Source organism: Lampetra planeri, chromosome 20 (genome assembly GCF_965212315.1).
Source record: "Lampetra planeri chromosome 20, kcLamPlan1.2.h2, whole genome shotgun sequence".
In the NCBI taxonomy this organism is placed as follows: domain Eukaryota; kingdom Metazoa; phylum Chordata; class Hyperoartia; order Petromyzontiformes; family Petromyzontidae; genus Lampetra; species Lampetra planeri.
Window position 1 is genome coordinate 9,792,509 of NC_136126.1, and position 14,891 is coordinate 9,807,399.

The 14,891-nt window shown below is 49.8% G+C and overlaps 1 protein-coding gene across 1 annotated transcript in view; it reads right to left on the reverse strand.

The window, feature by feature from the left end:
* Positions 1 to 1,879: 1,879 nt before the first annotated feature.
* The window catches only part of LOC144724423 (hemicentin-1-like), a 262,312-nt gene continuing 249,300 nt past the window's right edge, over positions 1,880 to 14,891 (reverse strand). Inside the window, exons 106-110 of the mRNA XM_078603538.1 lie at positions 13,442 to 13,831; positions 10,966 to 11,085; positions 8,918 to 9,044; positions 7,982 to 8,117; positions 1,880 to 7,172 (exon numbers count right to left, since the gene is read on the reverse strand). Coding sequence (XP_078459664.1) covers positions 6,942 to 7,172; positions 7,982 to 8,117; positions 8,918 to 9,044; positions 10,966 to 11,085; positions 13,442 to 13,831 — 1,004 coding nt within the window. The 3' untranslated portion in view covers positions 1,880 to 6,941. The remainder of the gene's footprint in view (positions 7,173 to 7,981; positions 8,118 to 8,917; positions 9,045 to 10,965; positions 11,086 to 13,441; positions 13,832 to 14,891) is intronic.

The window sequence follows — 14,891 nt, forward strand, 5'->3', positions numbered from 1 at the left end:
TTGAGGATACAACAACGGCAACAGAGTGAGTTAAATGAAAGCGTGTAAAAAGGTTGACCAGCGGAAAACGGTCGAAACGTGTTGGCGCCACATTTGAACTGCGTCGACAACGACGGCCCCCTTCTCTTGAAGCAAGAAAGAGCAACATTCAATGAACCGTTGCTTCACATTGTATCTGAGTCGTCGTGTCTGTCGATGGCGATCGTCTTCTTCCGCAGGACGCGCTGCGGAGATTCAGAACGACGCTGCGTCCGCGCCTCCTATTAGCGGCAGTTGGGCTATGTACGGTGCGAAAGAAGTTCTATGTACATACATACAACCCGCTTTAACTGTGGGTGACTGAAACTGAGATTTGAATCCCGGATCTTGGTAGTGCCCTAACCTCGAATCCTGCAAAGGATAGGGTACCCGTGGGTTACCCACGTGGGTACCCGTGCTCCCCCCCCCCCCCCCCCGTGGGTACCTGCAGGCACCACGTGGGTACCGGCGGGCACCTTGTGGGGATACCCGCGAAGCGAAGGCGTGAAAGCTTGTCGTTGTTCAGGTGCAGGTCGGGTCAGGTTTATCATGGGTCACCCACGGGTTACCCCACGGTTCACATGAAGAAGGGCCAGGGTAAACGTCATCGATGATGGAGGTTTCTCCTTAAGGCCACAGTGTTATTGACGCACGTGTTGAGTTTTTTGTTGCCGTTGTGCCCGTGCACCGCTGCCAACGCAGCATCACGAAATACCATACTCTTTGGTTCTTTCGGTAAAGTCACGTAGGTATAAAATAAAATAAATCACGTTTCGGGCGCAACAACAAGCGTCCATCATCAGACTGCCTGCCTCAGCAGCAGACCACGCTTTCCCACCTGATGATGGACGCTTGTGTTGCGCCCGAAACGTCATTTATTTTATTTTATACCTACGTGACTTTACCGAAATAACCAAAGAGTATGGTTTCCTGTAGTCAGGAAAGCTTAAAATCAAGATCACCAAATACTGTTTCATTATGAATGTATTGGACAAACACCCGAATAATCCTTGTAGAACCCGCCTTCGAAAGCATCCAGAGATTCAGTAAAGGCTTTCCTGGATAATTGAATATTATTATCGCGTGAAATCAAAGGAAGTGGAAACCCATTCATTGTCTTGCAGCCGTTTGTGAGTCACCCCGTTCTCACACGAGCCTTGGGCGTGCCACGTGCCAGGGGTGAACCGAGCCATGGCACGGCATCTTTTTGCCGAGGTTTGCGGTTCGAGCCAGGCATGCGGCCGCCACCCTGGTTAATGCTCTGGGCGTATTACTCAAAGAAAATATGCACAGGGCGATGGATTGCACTTCGCCGCAGTCGCAACGAACTCCCCACCTTCTGGAGGAGGTGGCAGTAGCCCTCCTCCCACCCCCCCCCCTCTCCAACGCGATGCCCACGAAAGTCCGGGTTCACCATCGCTCTCCGCTCGGCGTGCCGAGATGCTTTGCGCTGGTGTTGCTGGTGTCGCGCCCGATTCACTGTGCGGCTATCGTTTTTATATCGAGTGCTGATTTTCAGGTATTTGTTGACTTCTCGCGAAGGGGAATTCGGGTGAATCAAGCCCGGAACGGTTGATTAGCTGAGGTGACCGCCCGATTAGGACTTGAACCTTCACAAAGTTTGAGTTGAATCAGAATCTTTATTTAGACTGGAGGAGGAATCCGATGAGCTGTGAAGCTCTTTTTTTCACACGTGTCCAGTAGGGGCAGGATGCTTGGCGCTCCAACCATTGCATCGCCAGGTGGGAGGGATCGGGTGGCTATGCCTTTGCTTATTAAATAAAAAATGAACGCAACTCAAATAACTTAAATGCATTTCAATAACATCACTTTAACCGCAGTAAAATCAAAAGGAAGCACATTTTGGTTTTGTACTTTTTTTGGCTATAATTTTTTTCTTCATATTTTGCATAACTTTATTTTATAAAACGTTACCGAGGCTGTACGGAATTGCATAGCGGTAACATTACAGAATATACGTGTAATGTAAACATGTAGAAAATACACTGGTACAAATTCGTATTTACATATCATAAAAATAGAATACATCTCTGTACTTAAATCTTGAAATTGCAAAGCAAAAAAAGGGTCAATAACACGTTTGCAGTATATCTAAACAACGGCGATTCGTAAACCTCCCTCCGGATTTTAGGGGGCCACCGCCACACGTCACATCCCGTGGGCCACCCGACCGTGCACCGACAACGGAGTCTTTAGAAAAGAAAATGAAATTCGCAATCAACGGTGTAGTTTCTGCGACACAGTTCCGCGAATCGCTTTCCCTCACGGGACCTTCGGGGACCGCCAGGTGGGCCCTTTGGGCCCACGGGTTGGCAAACCGCTCGCTGGATCTGACGCATGACAGCAATGGGATTAATACCATATGTCGCTTCACTTTGGCATTTCTCAAAAATTCACAATTTTGCAAACAATCAGGATTTATACGTTATCAGATCTAACGGTGTCAGTGAATTGGGAGTACGGAGTTTATGAATTGTGTTGTAGGTAAACCGAGTTCACATATCCTGGTGGTTCAACAGAATCACACTGTGCAACATGATTTAAAATAATTAGTTTAGAAGTTTATATTTTATTTATAAAATTAGATCTCGAACTAAAAAATGCTGATACTTTTGCCAATGAGAATTTAAGCACCTGATTTCCATCAAAGTTGATGTAATTACTAGATAATGGCTACAATGCGTTTTAGCTATAAATCAGAAATACAATCACAGATATTTGAAACAAAAATCACTGTTCATTGTGATTCAGCGAGAAATCTTTTTTTTTTATAACAATTTCATCAATTTCAAACAAACCTTACCAACATCATTTTTAATTCCTTCACCGAGTCACAGTAACTAACTGGTGGTTACAACAATTCATAGAGGTTGACCATTTTACAGATGTGTATATTTCAAATCCAAGTGAGGTGTTGAGCACTGGCTATTATCTGACATTTGTCACCATTATACACACCCACACTTTTCAAGCACCATCCTTTCTACAATTGTTCATCTCTGCCACTAAAGAAACGGCCATCATGATTGTCATATTTTAGCGTAAGAGTGGACTCAAATTGACCATCATAACATAACATACCATAGGATTTTCGTCCGTAAAGAAAATAAACCATGGCTTATCCCAATTAAGCAGAGTAACCCAATGCTTTCCTCTTTAACTACCGGCTACTGCTGTATTTCCAGACTTTTGCCTTCGTCTCGATGCAACCAAAGTACAAGATTTGTGTAGCGTAAATATCGTCTGAACAATGGACGCTATGAGATATGAAGCTGGGTAAATTAGTTCAAAGGTCGTGGGGTCATTTCAGTCCTTGATATATGGTGAAACTAACCGTTGTGAATGTAAGTTAGTGCTACCACTGATGTCAATTGGCCAAGATATTGTATAATATACCCATAATCCAATTTTGATAATTCTCACCTTGGTGAAGTGCTTAAAGCCTTAAAACGTTTTAATAAGTAAACACACAAAAACAACTAGTTTAAAATCAACGTAAAAAAAAGCTTTTATCGAATGCATTGTGTTTGCGATATTATATTTCCACGCATACGTCAACACAGATACATACCGATGCCACCTCCGAATAAATATGTTTAAAAAAATACTGCATGCTGTGTGTGGACATCGTATTAACACAGGCACACGCACCTCCCAAAACACGAGCCTGTTTCGCCTTGCCTACCAATGCACCATCCACGCTGCCCGTTCCTCCCTTCGAGAAGGGAGAAACGCGTTTGAGTGCCGATTTAATCTCGCTCCACAACACGAACCCTTTACTTAGCACGCGGGGACTTTGTGCAGCGTAACCGAATATGGTTCAAGTTGATGGAAGAGTATTTGGGGATTGTCGCAGGGACGCTCAGAGGTTTATGGAGACCCGGGGCAAAATGCCTCGTGGGGAGAGGGGCCCATATTCCACTGTCCACAGTCAGAATCATCAGAATCTTTATTTAGACTGGAGGAATCTGATGAGCTATGAAGCTCTTTATCACAGACGTCCAGTATTGGCGGTTCAGCGGTCTTGTTGCTAGGCCCTCTTTGTGTGAGGCTCAGAACATAATGCCCCCCCCCTGCCCCCCCCCCCCCGTCTCTCCTCCTACGCCATTTGGCAGCCTTGTGCGTGCGTTGATGCACTGTGTGGCCGTTGAAATGTTACATTGTTGACATCTGTTTCATCTCCTCAGCTGGTATCATTCATTGTTCCGAGAAATATTCGAAGGCTGTCCTCCCCCCACTAAACCCAGTCATTCCCTGATTCGGTGCTGAATTTGTGTGATAAAGCATAATTTACCAATGAAGTAAATACATTGGATTTTTGTTGTTGTTGTTTACTCATCACAGGAGGTCGGTCACCTTTAGTCAAGAGATGCCACCATGGCCCAATACCATTGATGTCAGCACACCCCACCAAATAGTGGTAAGGCCCAAAGCACCTTAGAAACCTGATTTTTTAAAATCGTGTATTATTTTAAGGCATAACACAAAACATCATATTCACTTATTCACTTTCTTCATTCATTTAAGCTTATGCACGGGTCTCATCCAGTCCCAGCTGAAAATAGCTCAAAGTGTGACCTTGGAATGCAGTCGATGCCAGTAGGGAAGGTGTCTCGGTTGTCAAACGAATTCCAAATTCCGTGGTGAGGTACGTTCAGCAGATAAATAATTGAATTAATAAAAATGTATTTTATTATTATTATTAAATTCGTTGAGGGTTTTTTAGCCACGCGACTCCTCTCAATCCCTCGAAAGTTTTGTGTTGTATCGCGGCAGTTTGTTTTTTACTCATTGGTAACTGCCACCCTCCCAAGCCGATGGACGATGTGGTTGTGAAGCCAAACTGAGGACGAATTTCAACGTTCTCACACCCGTCTTCCCAAATGAGCCGTGCAAGCGGCCACCAGCGGTGGAAATTTCCAAATTCCATAGCGAGGCCCTGGTCTCGCTGCAGGAGAGCCACTCTCCACCTCTCAAGAGGTACTACCGATTTTACTGACGTCGGGAGAGGTGCCGAGTCGACTCGAACCTGGATTTGAAATTCGCAATCTCGCCAGAGTGCGTCGAGCGCTCCGAGCCACGGCGTTATCTGGGCCATAGGCAGCGCCCCACGCGTGGCAGACTGTGTGGGGGTTGAGGAGGCAAAACATTCGACTTCTCAAAATCTCCGTGGATAACGAAATGGAAGCCAATTAACTTACTTAGATTTTTTTTAACACAACACGTTTGTCAATCCCACTGTGGCGGCGTTCAAAGGAAAATTATACCTCATAGGTGATGTTTTGGGCAATGATCTAGCACACAAACCTATGACTCTACTGTATATACTTTTCCTTTGAAGGCCACGGCGTTATCGGCGAATGTGTTGGGCTTTTTTTGTTATTTGTGCTCCATTGCCAACGTGGCAGCGTCACCAGGTGGTCACAACACGTATTGTACTTTGTCATTCAAAAGTACGTGTTTCAATGTGGCACCGACATTTTTCAAGTGCACTTCGAATATCGATGACGGTAAAACTCAGCGATCCTCTTTTCCGCGAATCCTACAATTCGAGGTGGCCGCCCTCCCCCCGACCCCCGCCACCACAATCCACGAGAACCCCAAAAATTCGCGAAAAATTCGCCGTGCGGCCAACAACTCCTCTTCTACCCGTAAAAAAGAAAACAATCGTGGCTGGAAATTCGCGGAGGAGAGGAGTTTTTAGCCACGCCGACTCCTCAAACCCGCGAAAGCTTTGCGGCGTATCGCGGCAGATTGGAGGATCCGTGAATAACCTCCCAAACACATCAGCCCGAGTCCCTTGCGCGTTACGCAAAGTCGCCTCGAGTCCCGTCCAGCGAGCCCCACAACTGCCCCCGACTCACGAGATGCCGAATCGTTTTCATTACGATCCGCTCATCCCCGCAGCAGCGGCGGCTTTTGGCTCACCGTCGAACAAAGACGGTCATCGCGTCGCGCGCTTTCAGACGTGCTTCTGCGGCCGTCTGGAACGCTCTTCCTTCCGATATTACGAAACCACTGGAGCCTATGCACTTTAAAATAATTTAGATTGAAAACTCATTTCTTTACAACCGCTTTTTCGTGTTTAGTTTGTCGTCCTTCCCCCGCACTTCCGATTAGCACGGCTGGCTACGTGCGGTTGCGAAAGAAGTTCAACGTACGTACACCACGTAGCTCGGCATCTAAATATCCCTTTCAGAGCTCCCTCTCGTGGAGGCCTCTCCTGCAAACAGTGGCACGGGAAAACCGATTGTGGCACTGCACCTTGTGACCTAATTGCCTTTGACCTCACATCCTACCCCTCCCCACCACTTTTCCAACCTGGTGGCGTCGCTCGCGGCATCCCGCCAGACCGAGCGCGATGGCTTCACGGCGTCACCGGCAGATTGTCGACGGCAGTGCGATGATGCCGATTTATTAAACGACTGCTCCCCCGGCGCGAGTAGGTTAACTATTTGCAATGCAGTGGACCTTTTTTCAGCTGGGACATTCAGTGAACCCACGTTGTGCGGTTAGTGTCTTAATAACGATTCTTTGGTACAACAAGGCGAACACAGTTTGCAGTCCACAAAGAAACATTTTTGAGCGAGACTACAGCCAAAATTAAGCTATGTAACAGATTTCTACAGTAAATATCTTTTTTTTTTGCTCCGGATGTTCGACAATGCATGCTGAATGCTGCATAATCCACATCGTTCAAGGAAATGCTCCTAGGCTATCATACCGTTTAAAAAACAAAAGTAAAGCCACAAAAGAACTTGCGACCGTTTTTCACTTTGTGGCATCGGACCGCAAGACGGCCCTTGTCGCCAAAAGGAACGACGCAGAAGTCCTAACTCCCGGTTGTGGTGGCGGCGGTGACGGCGTTCGGGAGCGTGGGGACACGGAGCACAAGCCAGGTCCTAGTAGGGGTAGGCGGAGACGGAGATGTAGACGATGAAGGTGGTCTGGTACTCGACGGAGCCGTCCTCCGCATAGGAGAGGGCGCGCACCTTCATGCTGTAGGTGTGCGCCTCGCGCAGCGCACGGATCGTGAACACCACGCCCTTGCCGCCCTCGTCGCGGATCGCAAACGGAACGCTGGGGTCCGGGTCGACCACGAAAAAGCGTGTCCTCGGGTGCATCACGTCGTCCTGCGCGCGCACGGACGGACGGGCGGGCGTAAGGACGGAGAGCGTGACGAGCGGGCGGAGGGAAAAAGATGGAAGGAGGGATGGACGGACGGATGGAGGGAAAGACAGGCATATGGACAGACACGCAGATACACACACAGATGCACAGGAAAGCGATCCGATACAGAGACCGTGCAGATAACCAGACGGCACACAGCAGACAGTTCGAAAGATATTCGTACGATCGGACATACACAAAAACAGGTAGGCAGATAAACTGACTCACAGATAAAATAGACTGACAAATATACAGACAGACTAACGGACATGTGGACAAACAATGAAATATGAATTGGAAATATATTTAGCACCGAGAACGCTTGACAAACAGATAAGACGAGCGCACAGCCAAACAGGATGGCTCACATAAAAACAGACACACACAATACAAAGATCCCCCGTGTAGCCTGCACAGACTGTTGGGGCAAGTGCTGTTAGGGAGCGCCAATGGAGGCCGGCACGGCACACGAGGGGGTGGGTGGCCAGCACCACGCCCAGCCGGGTCGCCGGATTCGTAGCGCAGATCGCTACCTGCTGCTCTACTGCTTCCCACACGCAGAGAGGCAAAGACAAAGATCCCCTATTTCGCCTTAACAGAAATTTGGGGCAAGTGCTGTTCGCGAGCACCTATGAAGGCCGGCACGGCACACGAGGGGGTGGGTGCCCAGCACCACGACCGCCCGACTTTGTCTCCACAGAGGGGATATTTACACCCCAAGTGACAGACACACGCACGCACGGAACTGACAAGACGGCGCAGCGGAACTCACCTGCGTGTAGGCGACAAGACGCACGAGGTCCTGGTTGGAGGGGATGCCGAAGGGCAGCGCCACCAACTTGTACTCAAGCGCCAGCGGGCTCAGCAGGCACTCCACGTCGTTCGGGGGGCAGCTCTTGAGGCAGAACCTGCAGGCGGGGCGGTATGCGGTCACGGCCATCGCGAGCGCAGAGATGGCGACGGGGCATAGGCACAGCTGTCGACCCATACGGTTTACCCCGTATTCTTGTCCAGGGAAATTGAGTTTGCAGGTCCATGCGGCGTACAGCCGTTTGAGAACGGGTAAACATCTTTTTCGTCTATTTGTTTGTGATGGGACTTTGTCGGATGAACGTTGAGATTTATGAGGGGCATGGGGTGACCAATAAGGTCTGAATTGGTCTGTAACAAGACAGGCCATTGATAAGGGGTTGACAGGTATGCAAAGGGGTGCACCGCACACGGCACTGCCGCCTGTAGGGACCGTCGCACTTTCAATCCCCTTTGAGTCGGCGACATGGAGCCTCCCAATGCCTGAGCGCACTTCACCACGCCGGAGAGCGGCGGGTTGGCGACCGCAGGCGGCGCAGCGCGGTGCACGACAACAAATGTGATTTGCTTCACAGCCCCCCGCTGACAACGCAGCCCAGGTATCGGCGGCCTACGGCGCACGTTTTATGCGCGGCGGCCGCCCATCCAAACGCTATCCCGGCTCAAGCCCCACTTCACTTCTGAGCCGCGACGAGATCGGGGCTCAAGTCTCCTCCTCACACGAACACGGCTACCGCCGCGGTCCGACGGCGACGCCGCGGGGTCAGCAGCGCCGCACGCTTGCACCGAGCGGACGCCGCCGGTTCGCGGTTTTCGAGAGAAGGCCACAGGAGGCCGTGCTTGGGTGCAGGCAGAGGCAGAACGGCCGAGCCGCGGGCCCGGCGCGGCGTCGACGTACCCTGAGCGCGACTCGCGCTTGTAGTTGGGCGGGCACGGCGTGTCGATGCACTTGTAGCTGCCGCGCATGTTGAAGCACATCCGGTTGGGTCCGCACTGTATGTTCTGCTCCAGACACTCGTCAATGTCTGCGTGTGAGCGAGTGGCCGCGCGTGCGTGTTTTTTTTTTTTTACGTGGGTGCAAGAGGGCGTGTTTTTTGTTTGCACGAACGAGCGCGTGTGAATTTGTGCAAGGTGTGCGCAAGAATTCGGATGCGCACGTACGTATGGGTACGTACGTACGGGCGTGCGTAAACGTACGTGCGTGTGTGGGTGTAGGAGTGTGCGTGGGTGCGCATGTTGCATGTTTAGAGACAACAGACACATGGCAAATGTCAACCTCAGTACACATAAAGCAGTAGTTGTGTGTACTGTGAAGGCACACAGGGTCACAGTAACAAGGAATGGCTGCAGTAGGTCATCATAGTTGGAACTGATTTATTGACATCCCTTCTTGTGCACGTGGTTAGCTAACCCAGTGTGACGTGGCGCCGTGGTGGCGAGATGTTAACTCCCTCGCCTGGTATGCAGGAAGTCGTTCATTCAATCCCTGACCCTGGCACCTGTATATTCGGAGTTTGCACGTTCTCCCCGTGATCGCGTGGATTCTTCTCCATGTCCATCAGTTGTTCCCTCCACATTTAGAATCAACACGCGTTTAGACTATTTGTCTGCCATCAATTTCCACGCGATCAGCCACTTTCTTGAGCTATCATTTGAGACCAGGTCGCTTCTGAAACAATAGCTGTACGGCTCAGTGGGCCTTACCTGGGTAAAATAAAAAATATATTGTTCAAGTAAATAGTTTAGCTCTCATTTTTCTGAAAAGCACGACATCGCTGCACGTGTGGCTAACGTCTCGGTGCCACCTGGTGCACCGGTGTTGATGTGCGTCACCTGCCACTGTTACTGGAGTGGTGCACCATCTGAATGTTGTGTTCCCCGAATGCGTTTGCCACTCGGTGTCTGCAATGTTATCATTGATGAGAATCGGTTTTACCATTTCTGTCAATAAAACTGGTATTAAGATGTTAAAACACCAAACAGAAACCTCGAGGACACCATAAGGCGAACAGCACAAAAACAATGCAATATTATTGAGGTCCCATGATGTAGCTGCTCACCCCGAGCTCTCAATGCTCTGAGAGTGGCATTGTCTTTGTGCTGTTCGCCTTTTGGCGTCCTCTGGTCTAACACTGTTAGAGACGAGGCTCTAAAGAAAGCTGTCTCTGGTGTGGACCAATCCGTTTCAAAGACAATGCATAAAATATCAGAGCAATGTTTTTTTGTTTGCATGTTCACCACAAGTATATGTGGTGAATGCAGACATGATTCCTTGCAAAAGGTTTCTGTTTGGCGTTTTAAAATCTTAACACCTGTTTTGTTGCCAGAAAGGGTAAAACCTATTCTTATATTGTGATACTGGCAAGGGAGTCCCATCATGTTATCATTTATTCGCTGATGTAACTTCCTTTTTGTTCCCTCTCTCACTAAGGCCCTCCATGGACCGTTCTTGTAAAACAGCTTACAATCGATCTGACCAGCCCATTAAGTCAGCGAGCTGACCCCCCCCCCCAGGTTTTTCCCCACCAGATGAATCGTGACCCTGGGTGATGAGACCGTTTCCCGAGTTCCCTCTATGAGCGCCAGGAGGAGCTGTGGTTACAGTGGGCACTTCACTTACAATCAGAATATTGTGAATTCAAATCAACGAGTGTTTTATACGTGGGAAGAAAGCAGAGCGCCCAGGGAAAACCCATGCGTGCGAGGGCGAAACGCTCTATCCCCACGCAGACGAAACAGGTTGAGTCCACATTTCTCGATGCCCACGGGAAGGGAGTTTCAGAACGTTTGTGCTTGGTGATCCATCAACCCCCTCGCTGTGATCTCCACAGTGCTGGATTACAGGCAGCCACGTGCAGCAGCGCAGCCACCACCGCCTGGATAGCTCGTGAAGGGTGGTTTTTGCAGACATGGTGGGGGGGGGGGGGCAGAGAGTCGGGAACTCACCCTGGCAGGTCTTGCCGTTGGGGGCGACGCGGTATCCACCGGGACAGACGCACTGGTAGCTCCCGGGGGAGTTACGGCACTCGTGCTGGCACTGTTCCTTGTTCTGACACTCGTCCACATCTGCGCCGGGGGCACACGCATGAGCATGAGACACGCGCGCGTGGCACACAGATAGCGTAGACACACAGTACACGGACACGAGTTGCACGTGCACACAAAGACAAAGATCCCCCGTGTTGACTTTTAACGGACTGTGTGCTGTTAGCGAGCACCTATGAAGGCCGGCATGGCACACGAGGGGGTGGGTGGCCAGCACCACGCCCAGCCGCCTTTCTCTCCCCAGTGACGATGTTTATACATTTAGGCTGAGTCGACCTATGGAAGGCCCGGTTCAGATAATTATTACTAGTGTTGGCTGTGAACGGGAATCAAACTCGGGTCGCCAAGTTCGTAGCGCAGCGCTCCAACCGCTACACTACCGCTCCCCACCACATGCACACATCATACATACACATGCAACATGCAAACATGCAAGACACAGACGTGCGAAATAATGTGCACACACGTTCGACATTAATGCACGCACGAGCACACATGGTCGATGGGCAGACACACAAAAAACACAGACACGCATGACACATGCACACATCACACGCGGGATGACAATAAAACAAGACATGCACGACACACAGACAGGCACGAACACATATCCCCATTTAAGAGAAACAAAGACAAAGATCCCCTCTATAGCCTTAACAGACTGTTGAGGCAAGTGCTGTTAGCGAGCATCTACGAAGGTCAGTATGGAACACGAGGGGGTGGGTGGCCAGCACCACGCCCGACCGCCTTTATCTCCCCAGTTGCGATGTTTACACACCGCACCAGGTACTCATTTGAGGCTGAGTCGACCTAGGGGAGGCCCATGACCGCTTCAGATAATCGTCACTGGTGTTGGCTGCGAGCGGGAATTGAACTCGGGTCCCCGGGTTCATAGCGCAGTGCGCTAACCGCTACACCACCGCTCTCTAAGACGAGCACACACACGCACGATGCTACGAATTCAGTCGTAAGAATAAACAAAGCTGCTCGTGTGACTACACCTTTTAAACATTAAAATCCAGTGAAGGTGGATACGTGCATTCAATTAGCGTAACATACAGAGCACGCATGGACACGTTAAGTGGATTGCACATGCGGTGTGTAACAGACACCAAGCTAAACTTCGTTGGAAGTCCCTGCCATAGGAATGTGGAATTTGGACCAATGTCTTAGGACTGTTAACAGAGATGAGCACTGGCAAATGCATTGTTACAATACAAGTGTCAGGACCATATCATCTAATTTTACTTAGCTAAGTATCACTAGGTTGGTATTGCTGAGTTACACTGGAATTAGAAAGTGAGCCAAGTGATCTCAGAATGAGGATATTTATTTAGACTGGAGGAGCTGTACACCTCTTTTTCACAGATGCCCAGTAGGGCCGGGACAGAACGCTACTCGCGGCTAATGTCTGGTCGTGAAGCAGCAGCTTTCTCAATAAGGCGACCATCGGGGACAGTGCAGCAAGTAGGTTACTGGCATCAGCGTTGAGTCTAAGTGTTCTCCCCTTGCGCGCGTTCATTTTTTGCGGCCATTATCGACTTACTCGTACGGACAAAGCAAGCTCAAACTTGATTTGAAGCTTTCGTGACTGCAGGAATTACTCTTTGGTTCTTTCGGTAAAGTCACGTAGGCGGTTGCTTGTGTTGCAATCGAAACGTCGTACTCTATTATTTAACTTATCTTCTTTATACGTGAAAGAATCAAAGAGCAAGCTCAAACTCTTTAATGGGACGAGTACTTTGGCAGGGACCTCCCGTGAGAGAGAATCTTGAGACTCGTGAGGCTTTTCGTGGTAAATAAACTATTAACATTCGTGTATTATTATTATTGTTCCCAATATTGTTTGCTGCATCAGAGGCAACATGGGGAGAAGTTATGGAAACGAGATGTGAAACTGTACACACCGCATCCAAAGTCCAGACCAGACGCATGACCATTACTAAAATACATAGAGGGCTGTATGTTGATATCTTAAATAACACTTTGGCATGCCACTGTAACGAAACATCTCATAAATTATGCTGAGCAAGATTATTATGGTGGTGATGATGCTGATGATGATGAGCACGATGGTGATGATGCTCATGATGACAATAGTAAAGATGACAACAATAACGATGGCAACAATGACGATCACGATGATGCTAAATGGCCGACGATGATTACGCTGTTCACGACACCGACAGTGATGAAGATGACAATGCAATTGATGCCGCTGACAATAACACCAATGGTCACGATTACAATGAGGGCGACCGCAACTTTGGTAAAACGGCTGGTGATGACTGTGACTATGACAATGAGGACGACGATGACGAATGACAACCACCACCTCCAAGCCTTCCTTCAACGCACACAAAGACCCCGGTCGTACCTACGCACTCTCCGCCAAACGGGCGATACCCAGGGAGGCACGCGGTGGCCCTACGGCTCCGAATCCTAGCCGCCGTCGCCGTGGCGGCGCGGCCGCCGGTGCCACGGTAACGCGCGCGAGCGCTCTGCCTAACGAAGGTGAAGTCGCCCGTGGCTGAATCGCCGCTCCAAACACCAGCGGCGGGGCCCGGTCCGCCGAACGCGTGGCCCCGGGGAATGGGACGGTGAACGCCGCCGCCGTCGTCGTAATTTGGCAATCGCTCTAGACCGGCGCACGACTTCCCGTCGCCCAGCAAGCGTTGGCCGGGCGAGCAGAGACACTCGAAGCTGCCGGGCGTGTTGACGCAGCGGTACGCGCACGGCCGGGGGAACGATCCGCACTCGTCAATGTCTGCCCCCGTCCCGATCCCATGCCCCCGATTGCCCGTCCCCGATTCCGCCCGGGCATGCGAAGACACAGAGACACACGGGGAGACAGGGCGGCGCGCGCCGTTTTAGTTGCGTGTTGCTCGATTGGGCCGAGGCGTCGCTTGGACGCGTGCGTCAGAGCGACGGGGGTCATCGTACGATGACGACGGCGCTGCTGAGAAAACTGCAGACAAAGGTTGCGAGTCCTGAAATTTCACCGCTGGAGGGTAACACTAAAGGGAGCTCTGCAGAGACCCTCGAGAGAATAGCACTGGCCTACTCTTCCACGCTCACCTCGGACACCGTGGAAGAGGTGGAAGCGATCGCATTGTGCCCCACCACACACGCCTAACCGTGGTGTTATCATTCGACTGACTGTGTGGTGAACACATTTATACTGCTGGGTGGACAGAGGTGGTGGGAGGTGGATTATGCTAGAGAAAGGCTTAGAATCAAAGACCACTCCAACTTGCACGCAGCATGATGCCAGAGTTCACAAGGCGCAGACTAAGACATGTGAGAGTCCTAATTTTTTTTTGGCAATGAGGAGGACGTCAGCTTTGGCCGAGTTTATCTCGAGGGAGTTTGGAGAAATGCACAGTGACACCACGTCCAGGCAGGACGTGAGAAATGAACGAGTTAATTTCATACGCAGGCTTTCACGACCAATGGAATGATTCATAATTAAGAGCTGTAACTTGTGCATTGCTCACTGTCCCACGGTCTAGGCTTCACACTTGGGGTGACGGTGCCTTTACAACTGCAGCACCTAAATTCTGTAACTCGTTGCCCTGCGAGGTCAGGGGACTTCCAAGACACGACAGATATTCAAATATCGACTAAAAAAAGCGTCTGTTTAAAATAGCGTTTTCTCTTTAGTTATTTTCAAATGTTTTTCTCACTTCTTCTTTGCTTTGTTGTTGTTAACTATTTCCGCCTTTCCATGCATGGTACCCTGAGAACGATTGTGTAAGGGCACTTCACAAGTTTAAATTCTAATTATTATTTTGGGTTAGATCGTCGTTTAGCTATAATATATATTT